Source organism: Amphibalanus amphitrite, unplaced genomic scaffold (assembly GCF_019059575.1).
Source record: "Amphibalanus amphitrite isolate SeventyFive unplaced genomic scaffold, NRLGWU_Aamphi_draft 000039F_arrow, whole genome shotgun sequence".
NCBI lineage: Eukaryota > Metazoa > Arthropoda > Thecostraca > Balanomorpha > Balanidae > Amphibalanus > Amphibalanus amphitrite.
The window spans coordinates 785,203-798,683 of NW_024881535.1; the positions used below are offsets into that span (position 1 = coordinate 785,203).

The window sequence follows — 13,481 nt, forward strand, 5'->3', positions numbered from 1 at the left end:
TGTTTTGACTTTTTATTGTCAATCTGAAAGTTAACGATCAGAGCAATCGAGTGGCGTTTGTCCCATTATGACCAGACATTTACTGGCGGCGGCGGCCGAACTGCCCCCCCCCCCGCCAGTTTTCGAGATATCAAAGGGGGGCCGAACTGCCCCCCGCCCCCCACCTGTTAACGTAGTCCAGAAAGCCCACCGGTAATAGGGTTAAAGATAAAATTTCGCCGAAGCTAAGGCCATACCCTTGTGGTGGAGAAGCGTTTTCATTAAAAAAAAAGGCAGAAAATGGCCGGCTGCACCAGAATCTGTTTTATTTTCGCGTGCTATTTAAAAATATATTTCCGATGTAAAGTCTTGGAGTACTCAAAGGGCAAAATAAACAGATATCCGACATGAGCTTTTTAACAATATGGACTTGAGGATCAATGTCCGGAGAATGAGCTGGAGTCGCAGTCGGAGTCAGAGTCACCAAAAAATCCACCGTCTCCGCAGCCCTGGATGGGAGGTCCCTGATGTAGCCTCTCCGACCGCTCCCGCCATCACCATATTAGTATCTTCTACTTGTTCCTGCACCTCTCTTTGATACCTTTGGATCTCTTCTCTGAGGGTCTGGCGTTCCCTTTCAAATTCTTCTTGCATCTTACGCATCGTCTCTTGAGATTTTAGATGTGCGTCCTGATTAGCTCTGGCCATCATCATGATCATGTCTTGCATTTCTTGAACTTTCCTTTCGAGGTCTGCTCTTGCTTTTCTCTCTCTTTCTAGTTCATGTTGCACTTGTGGCACCTCCTCTTCCCGTTGTTCCTGCGCCTCACGCTGCTCCGCCCCGGCCGTGTCATCTCGTCTACTAGCATCGTACCAGTCTCTTACGATTTGAACGACTGCGGGAAGGAGGTCGGCAGCAACTGAAGCGACTGCGACTGCCATGTTTTCTTGTGGCTGCCCGACAACAGCAGGTCTTCGCTGTGTGCCTCTCCCTCGCCTAGGCATCCCAGAGTTGATCTGTCCAATGGACGATGTCTAGTTGTGCTCGCCTGACAGCGCCGAATTAATTTGGTTCCATCTGAGGTAACCTGAAAAGGAAACGATCACGTTAAAAGGCCGGGCAAGTCTTTTGTCATTTCCGCGAATGATGATATATGTATCGATATATGCATTCAAATACAGAAAATGAAACTTTATAAAAAAAAATTGGGAAAGGATAAGTAGATAGGTTTCATGTCTCAGGCGAGTCTTTTAAAAATTGCTTCTATTACAATTTATAGGTTATAAAATGACAATTATGATCATCTTTATTTCGGTGGAGTAGCGTTAGACAATACAAGCCACGTAATTATTTTAGATCAACGGCCGTTTATTATCGGAAAAGTTAGTGATAGGTGAGCTCATTTTCTTAGGTTCGCAATAGAAAATTTGAGTTAAAATGATGTTTCACATGCGTCTTTTAACCTTCGCCCCAGTGGGGGGGGGGGCATATGTTACCATCCTGTCGCGTTTTTTTCGTATAAATAAAAAACCGCGGCGCGTAGCGCCGCGCCGCTTGGGGTAGCTTTTGGTACATCAATTTTGGACAATGTGTGAAATTTTTGACCCCAGGTCATGTCAGGTCAGGTCACTAGGTCAAGTTAACTGACCAAGCCTAAAAAAGTTTGCAATCATGTCCAGCCTGCAGTGTTTGTCAGAGAGGTTTCAAACTTGGTGGATTACATGATGTTATGGGTGCCTACAATTTGTATATCTCGGATTTTTTATATGCGTGACCTAAGGTCAGGTCAGTGGCGTGACCTTTCCAATTATAAGTCAATGGAGAAAAACGAAAATGCCTCTAGATCCGTGTGTACGCATAGGAACAGTCCAAATATTTCAGGATAACAATGATTTGGACCACCCGTGACGACCAAGGTGTCTTTTTTGCTGATAGCCTCTTGAAAGGTCATCCGAGGTCATTTGAGGCTACAAACAGTTTTTTGCCAATAACACTCGATTGGAAAGAGATAGAACGCTGGGGTTGGCCTCATTGTGTTTGTCTTGCCGAGACGCATCGACTGATATGCAGCATGACCTTTTCCGGTCAGGTCATGACCTTGACCTGAGGTCAAATTTTGAAGTTGACCTTTCAAGGTCAAATTATAGTTTATTCGACGCGTCTCGGCGAGAGGAACACGATTCTGGCATTAGAAATGACCTAGCTTTTTTAAGTCAAAAGTTATTGTCGAAAAACACTTTTCTTAAAAACAGCTATTTTTGGAGTTTTTGCCCTCTGGAGGCTAAACCGTTGACCTGAGGTCATTTTTGATGATGATCTTATCAAAAGAAGAGTTCAAAAGCTATCGATTGCTTTTCCCAACGTCTTTCTAGCTATCATAGTTCCTGAGATAATGGCATGTTTTCTGAAAAATATAATGACAATTCGCAAATTTTGACCTTTGATGACCTCCAGTGACCCCAATTTTGCTCTAAGATGAAAAATGATCGAAATACTTTCAAACGTACGCATCAAGAGCTATCGACTGCTTTTTACCGCGTCTTTCTAGCCCTCTTAGTTTTTGAGCTAGAGGTGGGTGGTAACATATGCCCCCCCCCCCCCCACTAGGGCGAAGTTGGCGGAGACCGCCACTGGGGCGCGGGTTAATATAATCGTACAGACATATTTATTTTCCATAGTACAGGGTGACACAAAAAAAGCGGTCATCACCAAAATTCGAATAACTTCGGAAGTTTTATTCAGATCATCACCAAACTTCGGTCACTTTAGGTCACACCTATGTAGCAGACATCCACCAAGTTTCAAGTCTTCACTACGAATACTTTTAGTACAGTGTGTGTTTTACGGACGCTCCATAATGTGCTCCAGGTGAGCGCCCCGGCGCTGCAGGGCGTAGGCACACCTGCATCCGGCGGGCAAAGTTGCCGATAACCCGATAAGAATAACGTTTCAGGGGTAGCACACCCCCTGAGCACTGTCTCCAGAGGCCATTGCACTCTGTAAAGTGCACAGCCGTCGGGTTATCGACAACTTTGCCCGCCGGATGCAAGTGTGCCTACGCCCTGCAGCGCCGTGGCGCTCACCTGGAGCACATTGTGGAGCGTCAGTAAAACACACACTGTACTAAAAGTATTCGTAGTGAAGACTTGAAACTTGGTGGATGTATGCTACATAGGTGTGACCTTAAGTGGCCGAAGTTTGGTGATGATCTGAATAAAACTTCCGAAGTTATTCGAAATTTGGTGATGACCGTTTTTTTTTGTGTCACCCTGTACTACTTAGCCAGGCCAGGCAAAAGACAGCCATTTCAGAAGTTCTCCAAAATTGTAGCCTTTGCAGCTTGCATCGCTAAGCATATACATACATATACAACGCGCTCAGCGTGCGGTCCCGTTCCAGTTTCAAACGTGATCGTTCTTACCTTAGTCTGACCGGTCAGCCGGGTGGGGCTAGCGGTTGGCCCGGTGGAGACGTCTCTCGGTGCCACTTCTGCCCGGTGAATGTCGTGCCCTGGGCTTCCGGTCGGCCAGCAGACCTGCTCTCTGACGCTATCACCGAGCTGATAAGTGGTGTCATCTCAAACAATATGGGCGCCAGGTATCGTCCCGGGGTCCCCCGCCGCGCAGATCACTCAGCCAGTGATGTCATATATACGATAGTGACCGGTTAATGTCTTCCATATCAAGCCTGCGACTGAAGTGCCATGCTGAAAGCATTACAGAGGTAGATGTATACGCATAGATCTTACACAAAAGACGCAAGTTATTGAGTAAGGGAGAGCATTGCCGAGGTTGACTTCAAGCTTGACATTGTAAAGAATAGGGGGTGCTGACATGTGAATTCGATATTTTTTTCAAAGCCGTTTCGCTAGCATGCCATCATTGACCTCAGGTTAACGCTTTAGCCCGCAGAGAGCAAAGACCACCAAGATATCCGGATGTTGCAGAAACAATTTTCCCAATGATAGTTGTAATGAATTTGACGGCAATAGAATGTCATTTATGTTTGCTTCGATAGTGTTCATCTTGTCGAAATGCTGATGGCGATGCACTGAAAAAAACTATAAATATATCTGAAAAGATCAACATCAAAATTGGACCTCATCCCAAGGTCATGAACTGACCGGAACAGGTCATGTTGCACATCAATCTATTCATCGTATTGATCGTATTGAACAATACGTATCGTATTGAGAGTATCTTATTGATTGATCGTATCGTATTGAGCCATCGGTTATTGATGGCCTGAACATATTTCAGATAAGTCAATGGCCCTGCCATGTCGTCTCCATCAAAAGTTATGGTCGCAAAATATGTGACATTTATTGTGATTTGAAGTATCTGTTCAAAGGAGGAGGCATTTGCTTTTAGGAAACACTTTAAAAGGCGTAAGGCATTTGAGTTTCTCTTCCTTGCCTGTCGAGTTTATAGGTGGTTTATAGTGGTGAAGTCCCAGGGTCAGATCAAATTGTGACTTCACCATTGCATATAACCTCCACAAGAAAGAAAAGCTTGTAATTGACACCGTTATGCAATTTACCAACTTAAAAACTAAGAACAGATGAGCTGTAGGAATGACCGGATCTCATTGCAAGAGACAGGGTTTCAAAGCTGGACCTAGTAGAGGCGACCTGACCTCAAGTGATGTCAGTAAAAATAAGATAAAATTAACACGATACCTAAAAATTTGATTAATGATAAGCATAAGCTACATTATGTTTTGCAGCACCACATGCCGCGTTCATTCTTACCAGTAACAACGCAAAAATTGTGACTAAAAACGTCATTTCCCCATCCCAGCGAAAGCTAATTGTTTGGCAATGCATCAATCATGATCAAAAGGTATGGCACCAGCAAAAGTGGTCGTTGGTCAGAGTACATGACAGGCTTGCAATGGCTCAGATAATGATTGGCCTTGTGGTCTTATCCTTTCTGTCCATCTCAGCGACATGATCTTTGATAAACAGATATGATTCACCTGCACGATGCGTTGCTGCACTACCATGGGTTGTTACCATTGGGTGTTCATCCATGTGTACCATTGCTTGTTAATCCATGATTGCCATTATGTGTTAATTCATGATTACCATTGCGTGTTAATACATGATTACCATTGCCCGTGGCAGATGGTAGGCATATACTGCTAATAGTTCCTTTGTTGTTTTATTTGAAATGTAAAGTCTGAACTCTTGAATAGTAAGTATTAGCCGTTTTACGGCGGCCATCTTGTACAAATTTGGTGCAGATTAGGTGCAAATTTTGGTGCAGCTTTGGTGCAATTAGGTGCACCTTAAAAGTTATCAGTTTGGACTGCACAGGTACCTATATGCCTCATTTTTTTTCACATTATCAGACATTATTTTCGACTGAAACACTGAAATAAATTCATAGTATGAAGATATTTGTTATAAAAGAGATTAGGTGCAATCACCAGATAGCTCGTCTGAATAAGGTTTTTAGGTTTCCGTTTCATACCTATGCACTGTCGTCTTTTATTCCCGCAAAGTTTCGATAAGTAAAATCATTTCATTGCAAGTGTTCAGTCATTTTCAAACACCTGCCAGGCAGCGCGGATTCATTTATTGGCTTTATTTAACTCCGCATACTTACACGCGACACTTGATACGGTTATCATGCACAGTAAAAGCACCACAGATGAGTACATACGGCATAGATATATAATGCATTGTAATAGTTCGTCTCTCGAAAACATAAGTCTGCTCTAAACCCAGCTACATCCAACACTATCGATCAGTTTATCTCTGTCAGTTTCGTCGATTGCTCGGGTCTCGGGGCTGACCTCACGACTCACATGCTCCAGTCACTGTACACCTACAGGTCAAAGGTCATCACTAACGATGGATCCTGTTTCCCAGCGATGGACACGACAGGGCAGAAAATCTGGTGGCCGGATCGGAGGCCCTATGACTGATACGGATTAATTAGGACTCGGCTTCGAAATTCAAATGGATGCTTACGAAAAAAGACGCCTCACCAATGACAGCATGACCGTCTTCCATGAGTGCTCCACTTTTTTTTAAACGGAGGGTTCATACTTCATCGCTCGGCGGCGCAGGCGCTTTGACATATCCACCTTTCTTTGTGGCAGATTCGGCGTTCTTTGCGGCAGGTCCTCATTCCTTGGAGCTCTTGGCGCCCCTCTGGGTGACCCTGGCATACAGCAGGTTCAGGAGGGCTCGGTCGCTCATGTCCACTGCCTTGTAGAGCCCCAGAACGTTGTTGTTGTGCGGTGATCGCAGCACGTGACTAAATCGGCAGCCCTCTGGATGTGAGCAGGTTCCGGTGACAGTCTCTGAAGAAACAAGGGGAAAACTCGCTGTAAAATGATGAAGAATACCCCTGACGAAATTATTCTGACTGCACCGTTTGAAGACACTGGACAGGTTTCTGATGGCTGCATTTGGTGATTGGTTGCAATTGGTGATTGGTTAACCGCCCCTCCCCCCTGAGGTTTTTCGTGAATAGCGGGAAAACTGCGACGTGGTAGCGCCGCGAAATTTGAGATGGCTATTTCCCCATCAATTTTACACATGGGAGCAACTTTCAACGTCCTACCTTTCAAGGTCAGGTCACCAGGTCACTTCGAATGACCCAACCTCAAACCACTTTTTTGCAACTTGAATATCGCAGGATGTCATGAGGTTATTAGTAGCTACAATTTGTTATTAATCTTGGAATTTTGATATCGATTACCTAAGGTCAGGTCAATTTTTTTCCTCCCCATTATAAGTCAATGGGGCAAAATCAATCCCCTTTTTTTCTCACTAAAACGCGCCGGAATGGCCCAATATACCTACCTACCATAAATGACTTGAGATATGATCAACCTTGATTATCTTAAGGCCTGCTGTGCTATTGGGCAACTGTAAGGTCATGTGACGTCATCAAAGGTCACCAATGGGTTTTTTGGTAATAACTCCTTAGGAACAAGATACAGTCGCGCGGATGGTCTCATTGTGTTCAACTCGTCAAGGCGCATCGAATGATATGCATGATGACCTTGAGGTCACGTACCTATGGTCAACCTGGCTTTGACCTTGACCTTTTGAGGTTAACTTATATATGATTCGATGCGGATTGACAAGAGGATCACGATGGTGCCATTAGTGTGTTCTTAGCTTCACTACTTCGAAAGTTATTTGAGAAAAACTTTCCTCATATCTAGCGTCACCATTTTGACTTTTGTGATTCCTGTGACGTCATCTTTGACCTGACCTGAAAATGAATTTGTAAAAATTGTAGACCGTGTCCGTGCGTATGTACCCCATGCCCATTACCACTTGTCCCTATCTTGCTTCGTTCTCGCGATCTCAGGGGGGGGAGTCAACCGCCCCCCTCTAAGTTGTATCTAAGTTGGCACCGATCCCCCTCGGTGCGCGGGTTAATGGCTGGTCTGCTCTAATGATGTTATGTTATTTCGTAAAAAGCTCGCCTTTATGTGGTTCGGGACCCGAACAAAATCTCAGAGATCATTTTTCCATTTCAAAATAATCAAGAAAAAGTATGAAAGACGGGCTAAGATACTGAGCTGCTTACATGCTTGTAGCCTGTAGGTATATATATGTATATTCGTATGCAACCTTACGATTTATATGTATCTAGCCCGACGAAAACTCACAGGATTTATGTAAGTTTTAAGTTGCAGAAAAAATGTTTGATGAGGTTTCACGTTACAAAGGCAATAACTGCGCAACCGTAAGTTACTCACCGACAGATGTGCACTCGGATGCAGTCATGAATTCGACAGGATTCGGCCTGATTGGGGCATATCTCGATATGGGAGCGATAGAACTTCTGGTCAGCGAAGCCCTCCTCCGCAAAACGCCGTCGCAGCTCCGCGATAAGCTGCTCCTCGCTCCGGGATGCCTCTTCAGTGCACACAACCTGAAACGTGTTCATTTGGTGTTCATGTTAGCTATGCTAGTCATCATTGATTGAGAGGTTTAACCCGCGCCCGGCTGGGGGTCCTGGATTTCCACGCCCTGCTGGGGGGGTGTTTGAACACCCCCCCTTGTAACTCGGCTCCTGGGCCACGTAGCGATACGCGGAAGGCGGCGTTCGAAAGAGCGTCAAAAATAATGACGAAATCACTTCGGTCAATTTTTTGGTCAGGTCAAAGGTCAGGTCACCAGAGGTCATGGAAGGCAAAATTTCGCCGATTTCCAGGTCGAATGTCGAAAATTTCCAAGAAGCCAACGCATAACTCGGGAACCAATAGAGCTACAGCGCCGCGGAAAAGCGCATTCGATAGCCCTATTAACGCCCTTTCTGAGTAATTCTCTCAGATTTGACCTAACTTCAACGGTTTTGCCTGCAGGGGGCAAAAACTGCAAAAATAGCCGATTTTTTCGGAAACAGTTTTTCTGCAATAACTTTTGACCCAAGCCCTGTACGAGCTTACTTTTACCGTCATCGTGTTCCTCTCGTCAAGACGCATCGAATGAACTATAACTTGACCTTGAAAGGTCAACTTGAAAATTTGACCTCAGGTCAAGGTCATGACCTGACCGGAAAGGGTCATGTTGCATATCAGTCGATCCGTATCGTCGAGCTGAACACATCTAAGGCGTTTTCATCGCTCTAGCATGCCTCTATCAAAAGTTATTTGCGAAAAACTGTTAGATACCATTCGTGACCTAAGATGACCTCAGGGCATAAACAAGGGTCACGGACGCCATTTTCATGTTCAGTGTGTCTAAAACACTTGCAATTCGGTGTTTAGGAGTGTTTATAATGTCTTTCGTCCAAAAGAGGCGCATTTCAATTTTCTCCCATTGACTTATAATGGGGAGGTCGCAAAATTGACCTGACCTTAGGTCATCGATATCAAAATTCTGAGATATACATTTTGTACATGCTATTGCTCTTAGCAATCGCTGAAAGTTTCAAAGCGATCGGTTACTCGGTGTAGCTATGACAGACATTGAAACTTTTTATGAGGTGAGGTCACTTCAAGTGACTTGGTGACCTGACCTTGAATGACCTTGGTCTGAAATTTTCACAACATGTGTAGAATTGATGTATGATAAGGTGTACCAAAAACGGCGGCGCTCCGCGCCGCCGTTTTTGAGATATTCGCGAAAAACCACAAGGGGGGGTGTTCAAACACCCCCCCCCCAGCTGGGCGCGGGTTAACCCTCGCAGGCCGAGGGGGGGGGGCGGGTGCCGCCCCCCCATAGGGTTTTTTCGCGATAGCTCCGAACACGTTGGCGATAGAGAGCTGAAACTTGGCATACCTGACCTTTGATCCAAGTCGCATCTTTTGACACCAACCGCATTTTTGGGTCAGGTCAGGTCACTGACCTATGACGTCATAAGTGAACCTCTGCACGGTCTTCAGATGTCGCAACTTCGCAACGCCCTCACTGCCAGAGGAGATGTCACAGGGAAATGAAACTTGCAGGATCTAGTATCCATTATGAGTCCCACAACTTGTATATCTCGGATTTTTCCTAAAGGTCATATGAGGTCAGGTCATTTTCGTGACCTCACCATTATAAGTCAATGGGGAAAAATGAAAACTGCTATTCTGGCGCCGGGAACGATCTCCAACTATCTCAAGCACACAGAATCGTGATTTTATGCACTCCTTGCAAGGTCAGATGCGTCACTTTTGCAATGTTGACCTTGCGTGACGTCATTTATGACGTCATCAAGGTCATATTAGTTTTTCGTCAATAACTCTTGATCAAATTGAGCTAGCGAGTCGGGAAAGCCACCAATGGATTCAGGAAGACCTGCCGAATCGAATGATATGCGACATGACCTCTTTCGACCAGCTTCGTGACCTGGGGTGCTGACCTGACCTTGACCTGAGGTCAACACCCCAAGTTGACCTGACCCGGACAAAAAGTATATCATTCGACGCGCCTGAGCGAGACGAACACGATGCTTCCAAAATCGGCGCTCTGCGGCCGTTTTTTGCGAAGTTATTCACCAAAAACTGAACCGTACCTTGGGGCACTTGACCTGACCTCAGAGGTCACCGGTTGACCTAGGACCTTAAAATTGGGTACCAATCTCTGCGTCTCGTAACGGCGCACACGCTCGTTTTTTCCGCGACGCGCTAGCTCCACCAGGGGCGAAACGGCGAGGGGGGGTCGTACCCGCCCCCCCCCCCCCTCGGCCGGCGCGTATGTAGAAAACCAATAGGTCCGGCGAGGGTTAAAATGCAGCAAGGATCTCAACAAAGTCATTGCTTAACAGACTATATGTAGTACTAAGTAGTAAGTACCTGACCCTAGAAACAGGATAACGTATCATTTAGGGACGAGAGAGCTATCACAATGCCCCTAACTTGAGCCAGGGAAACATACTTGTGCCCTGCACATACACCGGTACGGGCACAAAATGACTGACCCCATCTACTTAAAACCATCGCACACTTCCGTCTACATTGTGCAGTTTACCCATTCCATTCATATTAAAGTCAGGACGATATTGACAGTACAGGCATTCAGTGTTCACTAACTTACCTTGTTATGTTCGGACTGGAGTGAGTGCTCGTTGCGGCACATGTGTCCAAATTTGCAGATTCCGGCCAGGAAGAGTTTGCAGAGGTGCACCTGGCCGCACGCCCCCTTCCTGCATCCGTTTCTGGTCCAGTACTGTTGACAGAGCGCCGGCAGGGGGGCGGTGGTCTGCCGAACGGACTCCGCAGGGGCCGGCTCACGAGTCGCCGCCCGCTCCCCAGCGGTCGGCGCTGCTTCGGTGGAGGGTGCGATCTGACCCCCGCTGGCCGACCCTGTCTGACCGCTGACCGCCGCTGTCTGGCCGCTGACAGCCGCTGTGTGACTGCTGACCGCCGCTGTCTGACCGCTGACCGACCCTGTGTGACCGCTGACTGCCACCGTCTGACTTCTGACCGCCGCTGTCTGGCCGCTGACCGCCGTAGTGTGACTGCTGACCGACCCTGTCTGACTGCTGACCGCCCCTGTCTGACTGCTGGCTGATCCTGTGTGACTGCCGACTGCCCCTCTTGTATCCCCACCGACCGCCCCTGTTGTATCTCCTGCTTCTGTTCCCGCCGTCACCCTGTTCGTGTCTTCTTTTACACTTTGTACTTGGTTCAGCAATTGAGTCTGATTCCTTTGGATCTCTTCTGTCTGGGCTTGAAGTGCCCTTTCAAATTCTTTTTGCATCCTATTCATAGCCTCTTGGGATGTTTGACGTGCCTTCTCATTGGCTCTGGCCATTCTTGTTACGGAGCGAGCGAAGCGAGCGGAGTCTTACGTAGAATAACGGAAATTTTTTAGTATGAGCGGCCGGCCGGCCGGCCGTGGTCACGATTCTACGACGCTTATATCTCAGCAACCACTTGACCGATTTACATGCGGTAATTTTTGTAGGGTAGCTTCATTCCTTCTACCAAGTATTGGACTATTCCCGATACATGTGGGTGACCCCTTATGCACGTGCCACGTGCAAAACAAAGAGGTGTCACTTTTGTAATAGTTGCAATATCTCGGTAACTACTGGGCCGATTGCGCTGAAAGTTAGCATGTAGGTAGGCACCCACTAGGCAATGCATATCCATGTCCCAGAGTTGGGGTGCTGCTGCACGTGCGCACGTGCAGGGGTCGATTCCAGATCTCGAGAACGGCTGGACCGATTGCGCTCAAATTTGGTACACAGTTACGGAGCAGTTAGTAGGGTGCGTGCACAAGTCAGTTGGGACTCATTTTGCACGTGCGCACGTGCAGGGTGCCGCTTCCAGATCTCGAGAACGGCTGGGCCGATTGTGCTCAAATTTGGCACATCGCTAGAGACCGGTTAGTAGGGTGCCGTGCACAAGTCAGTTGGAGGTACCTCCTCGCAATTTTGCACGTGCAAGGCCCACCCTCTCGCTCGCTCCGTTAGTCGCCCCAAAAGGCGTTATACTGGTTACCATTTCTTGCATTTCTTTAATTCTCCTTTCAGAGTCTTCTCGTGCTGTTCTCTCTCTTTCTAATTCACGTTGCATCTCCTTTTCTCGTTGTTCCCGCGCTTCTTGTATTTCTTGAATTCTGCTTTCAGAGGCTTCTCGTGCTGTTCTCTCTCTTTCTAATTCATGTTGCATCTCCTCTAACCGTTGTTCCAGCTCTCCTATCATTTCTTCAATTATCCTTACAAAGTCTTCTCGTGCTTTTCTCCCTCTTTCAGATTCATGTTGCTCCTCTTCTCGTTGTTCCTGCGCCTCACGCTGCTCCCTCCCGGCTGGGCTCTCTCGGCTTTCGGCTTGGCTCGGCTGGGCTCTCTCGGCTCTGCGTCTAGCACCGAACCATTTTCCTGCGATTTGTATGACTGTGGGAAGGAGGCCGCTGGCAGCAACGGCAGCGGCTGTGGCTGCCATCGTGTTCAGTCTTGTCCTTGAGGCTGCCTGGAGTCGGCCGATCTTTGCAGTGTGCTACTGAAGCCTCTGCCACCCCTAGGTATCCCAGTGCTGAGCTGTCCAATGAATGGTGGCTAGTTGTGCTCGACTGACAGCGCCGAATTAATTTGGTTCCATCTGAGGTAACCTGAAAAGAAAACATCACGTTAAAAGGCCCGGGGCAAGTCTTTTGCCATTTCCACGAATGATGATATATCGATATAAGCATTCAAAGTTCAAATACAAAAAAAAAATATCAAAAAATGTTTGGAAAGGATAAGTAGATAGGTTTTATGTCTCATGCGAATCTTTTAAAATTGCTTTTATTGTAATTGTGTAGGTAATAAAATGATAAAACGTTTTATGATCATGTTTATTTCGATGAAGTAGAGTTAGACAATACACGCCACGTAATTATTTTAGATCAAAGGCCGTTTATTATCGAAAAGTTAGTGATAGGTGAGCTCATTTTCTTATGTTCGCGATATAAAATTTGAGTTAAAAGGATGTTTCACATGCGTCTTTTAATATAATCGCACAGACATATTTATTTTCCCTAGTACTACTTAACCAGGCCAGGCAAAAGACAGCTATATCAGCACTTCTCCAAAATTGTAGCCTTTGCAGCTTGCATCGCTAAGCATTTAGCATATTCATTATTCATATATAACGCGCTCAGCGTGCGGTCCCGTCCCAGTTTCAAACGTGATCGTTCTTACCTTAGTCTGACCGGTCAGCCGGTTGGGGTTAGCGGTTGGCCCGGTGGAGACGTCTCTCGGTGCCACTTCTGCCCGGTGAATGTCGTGCCCTCGACCTCCGGTCGGCAAGCAGACCTGCTCCCTGACGCTATCACCGAGCTGATAGGTGGTGTCATCTCAAACAATATGGGCGCCAGGTATCATCCCGTGGTCCCCCGCCGCGCAGATCACTCCGCCAGTAACGTCTCTGCCCGCGCCGGGCCGGTGCTCTGAGATTCCGCGCCGGGCCGGGGGGTGTCTGAACACCCCCCTTCTTACTCGGCTCCTGGGCCACGAAGCGACACGCGGTAAGCGGCAATCGAAAGAACGTTCAAAATAAGGACGAAAACACTTCGTTCATTTTTTGGGTCAGGTCAAAGGTCAGGTCACCAGAG

General features: G+C 46.8%; 1 protein-coding gene and 1 long non-coding RNA gene across 2 annotated transcripts; both read right to left on the bottom strand.

Annotated features, from left to right (window-relative positions):
* Positions 1-278: 278 nt before the first annotated feature.
* LOC122374119 lies at positions 279-3,489 on the bottom strand. The gene is made up of 2 exons (XR_006255158.1): positions 3,402-3,489; positions 279-1,067 (listed from the first exon to the last, which is right to left on the bottom strand). It is a non-coding gene; the product is annotated as an uncharacterized LOC122374119 (long non-coding RNA).
* Positions 3,490-5,540: 2,051 nt separating this feature from the next.
* On the bottom strand, positions 5,541-13,180 carry LOC122374144. The gene is made up of 4 exons (XM_043352732.1): positions 13,069-13,180; positions 10,476-12,497; positions 7,709-7,884; positions 5,541-6,292 (listed from the first exon to the last, which is right to left on the bottom strand). The coding sequence occupies exons 2-4, from the start codon at positions 11,193-11,195 to the stop codon at positions 6,247-6,249; spliced, it is 942 nt and encodes a 313-aa protein (XP_043208667.1). The 5' UTR covers positions 11,196-12,497; positions 13,069-13,180; the 3' UTR covers positions 5,541-6,246.
* Positions 13,181-13,481: the final 301 nt, after the last annotated feature.

Excerpts from the sequence above, each read along its gene's own strand:
- LOC122374144 (XM_043352732.1), bottom strand. The coding sequence starts at position 11,195 with ATGGCCAGAGCCAATGAGAAGGCACGTCAAACATCCCAAGAGGCTATG. Across the intron at positions 7,885-10,475 it reads TCCAGTCCGAACATAACAAG|GTTGTGTGCACTGAAGAGGC; the intron begins GTAAGTTAGTGA and ends AACACGTTTCAG. Across the intron at positions 6,293-7,708 it reads ATCCGAGTGCACATCTGTCG|AGACTGTCACCGGAACCTGC; the intron begins GTGAGTAACTTA and ends TTGTTTCTTCAG.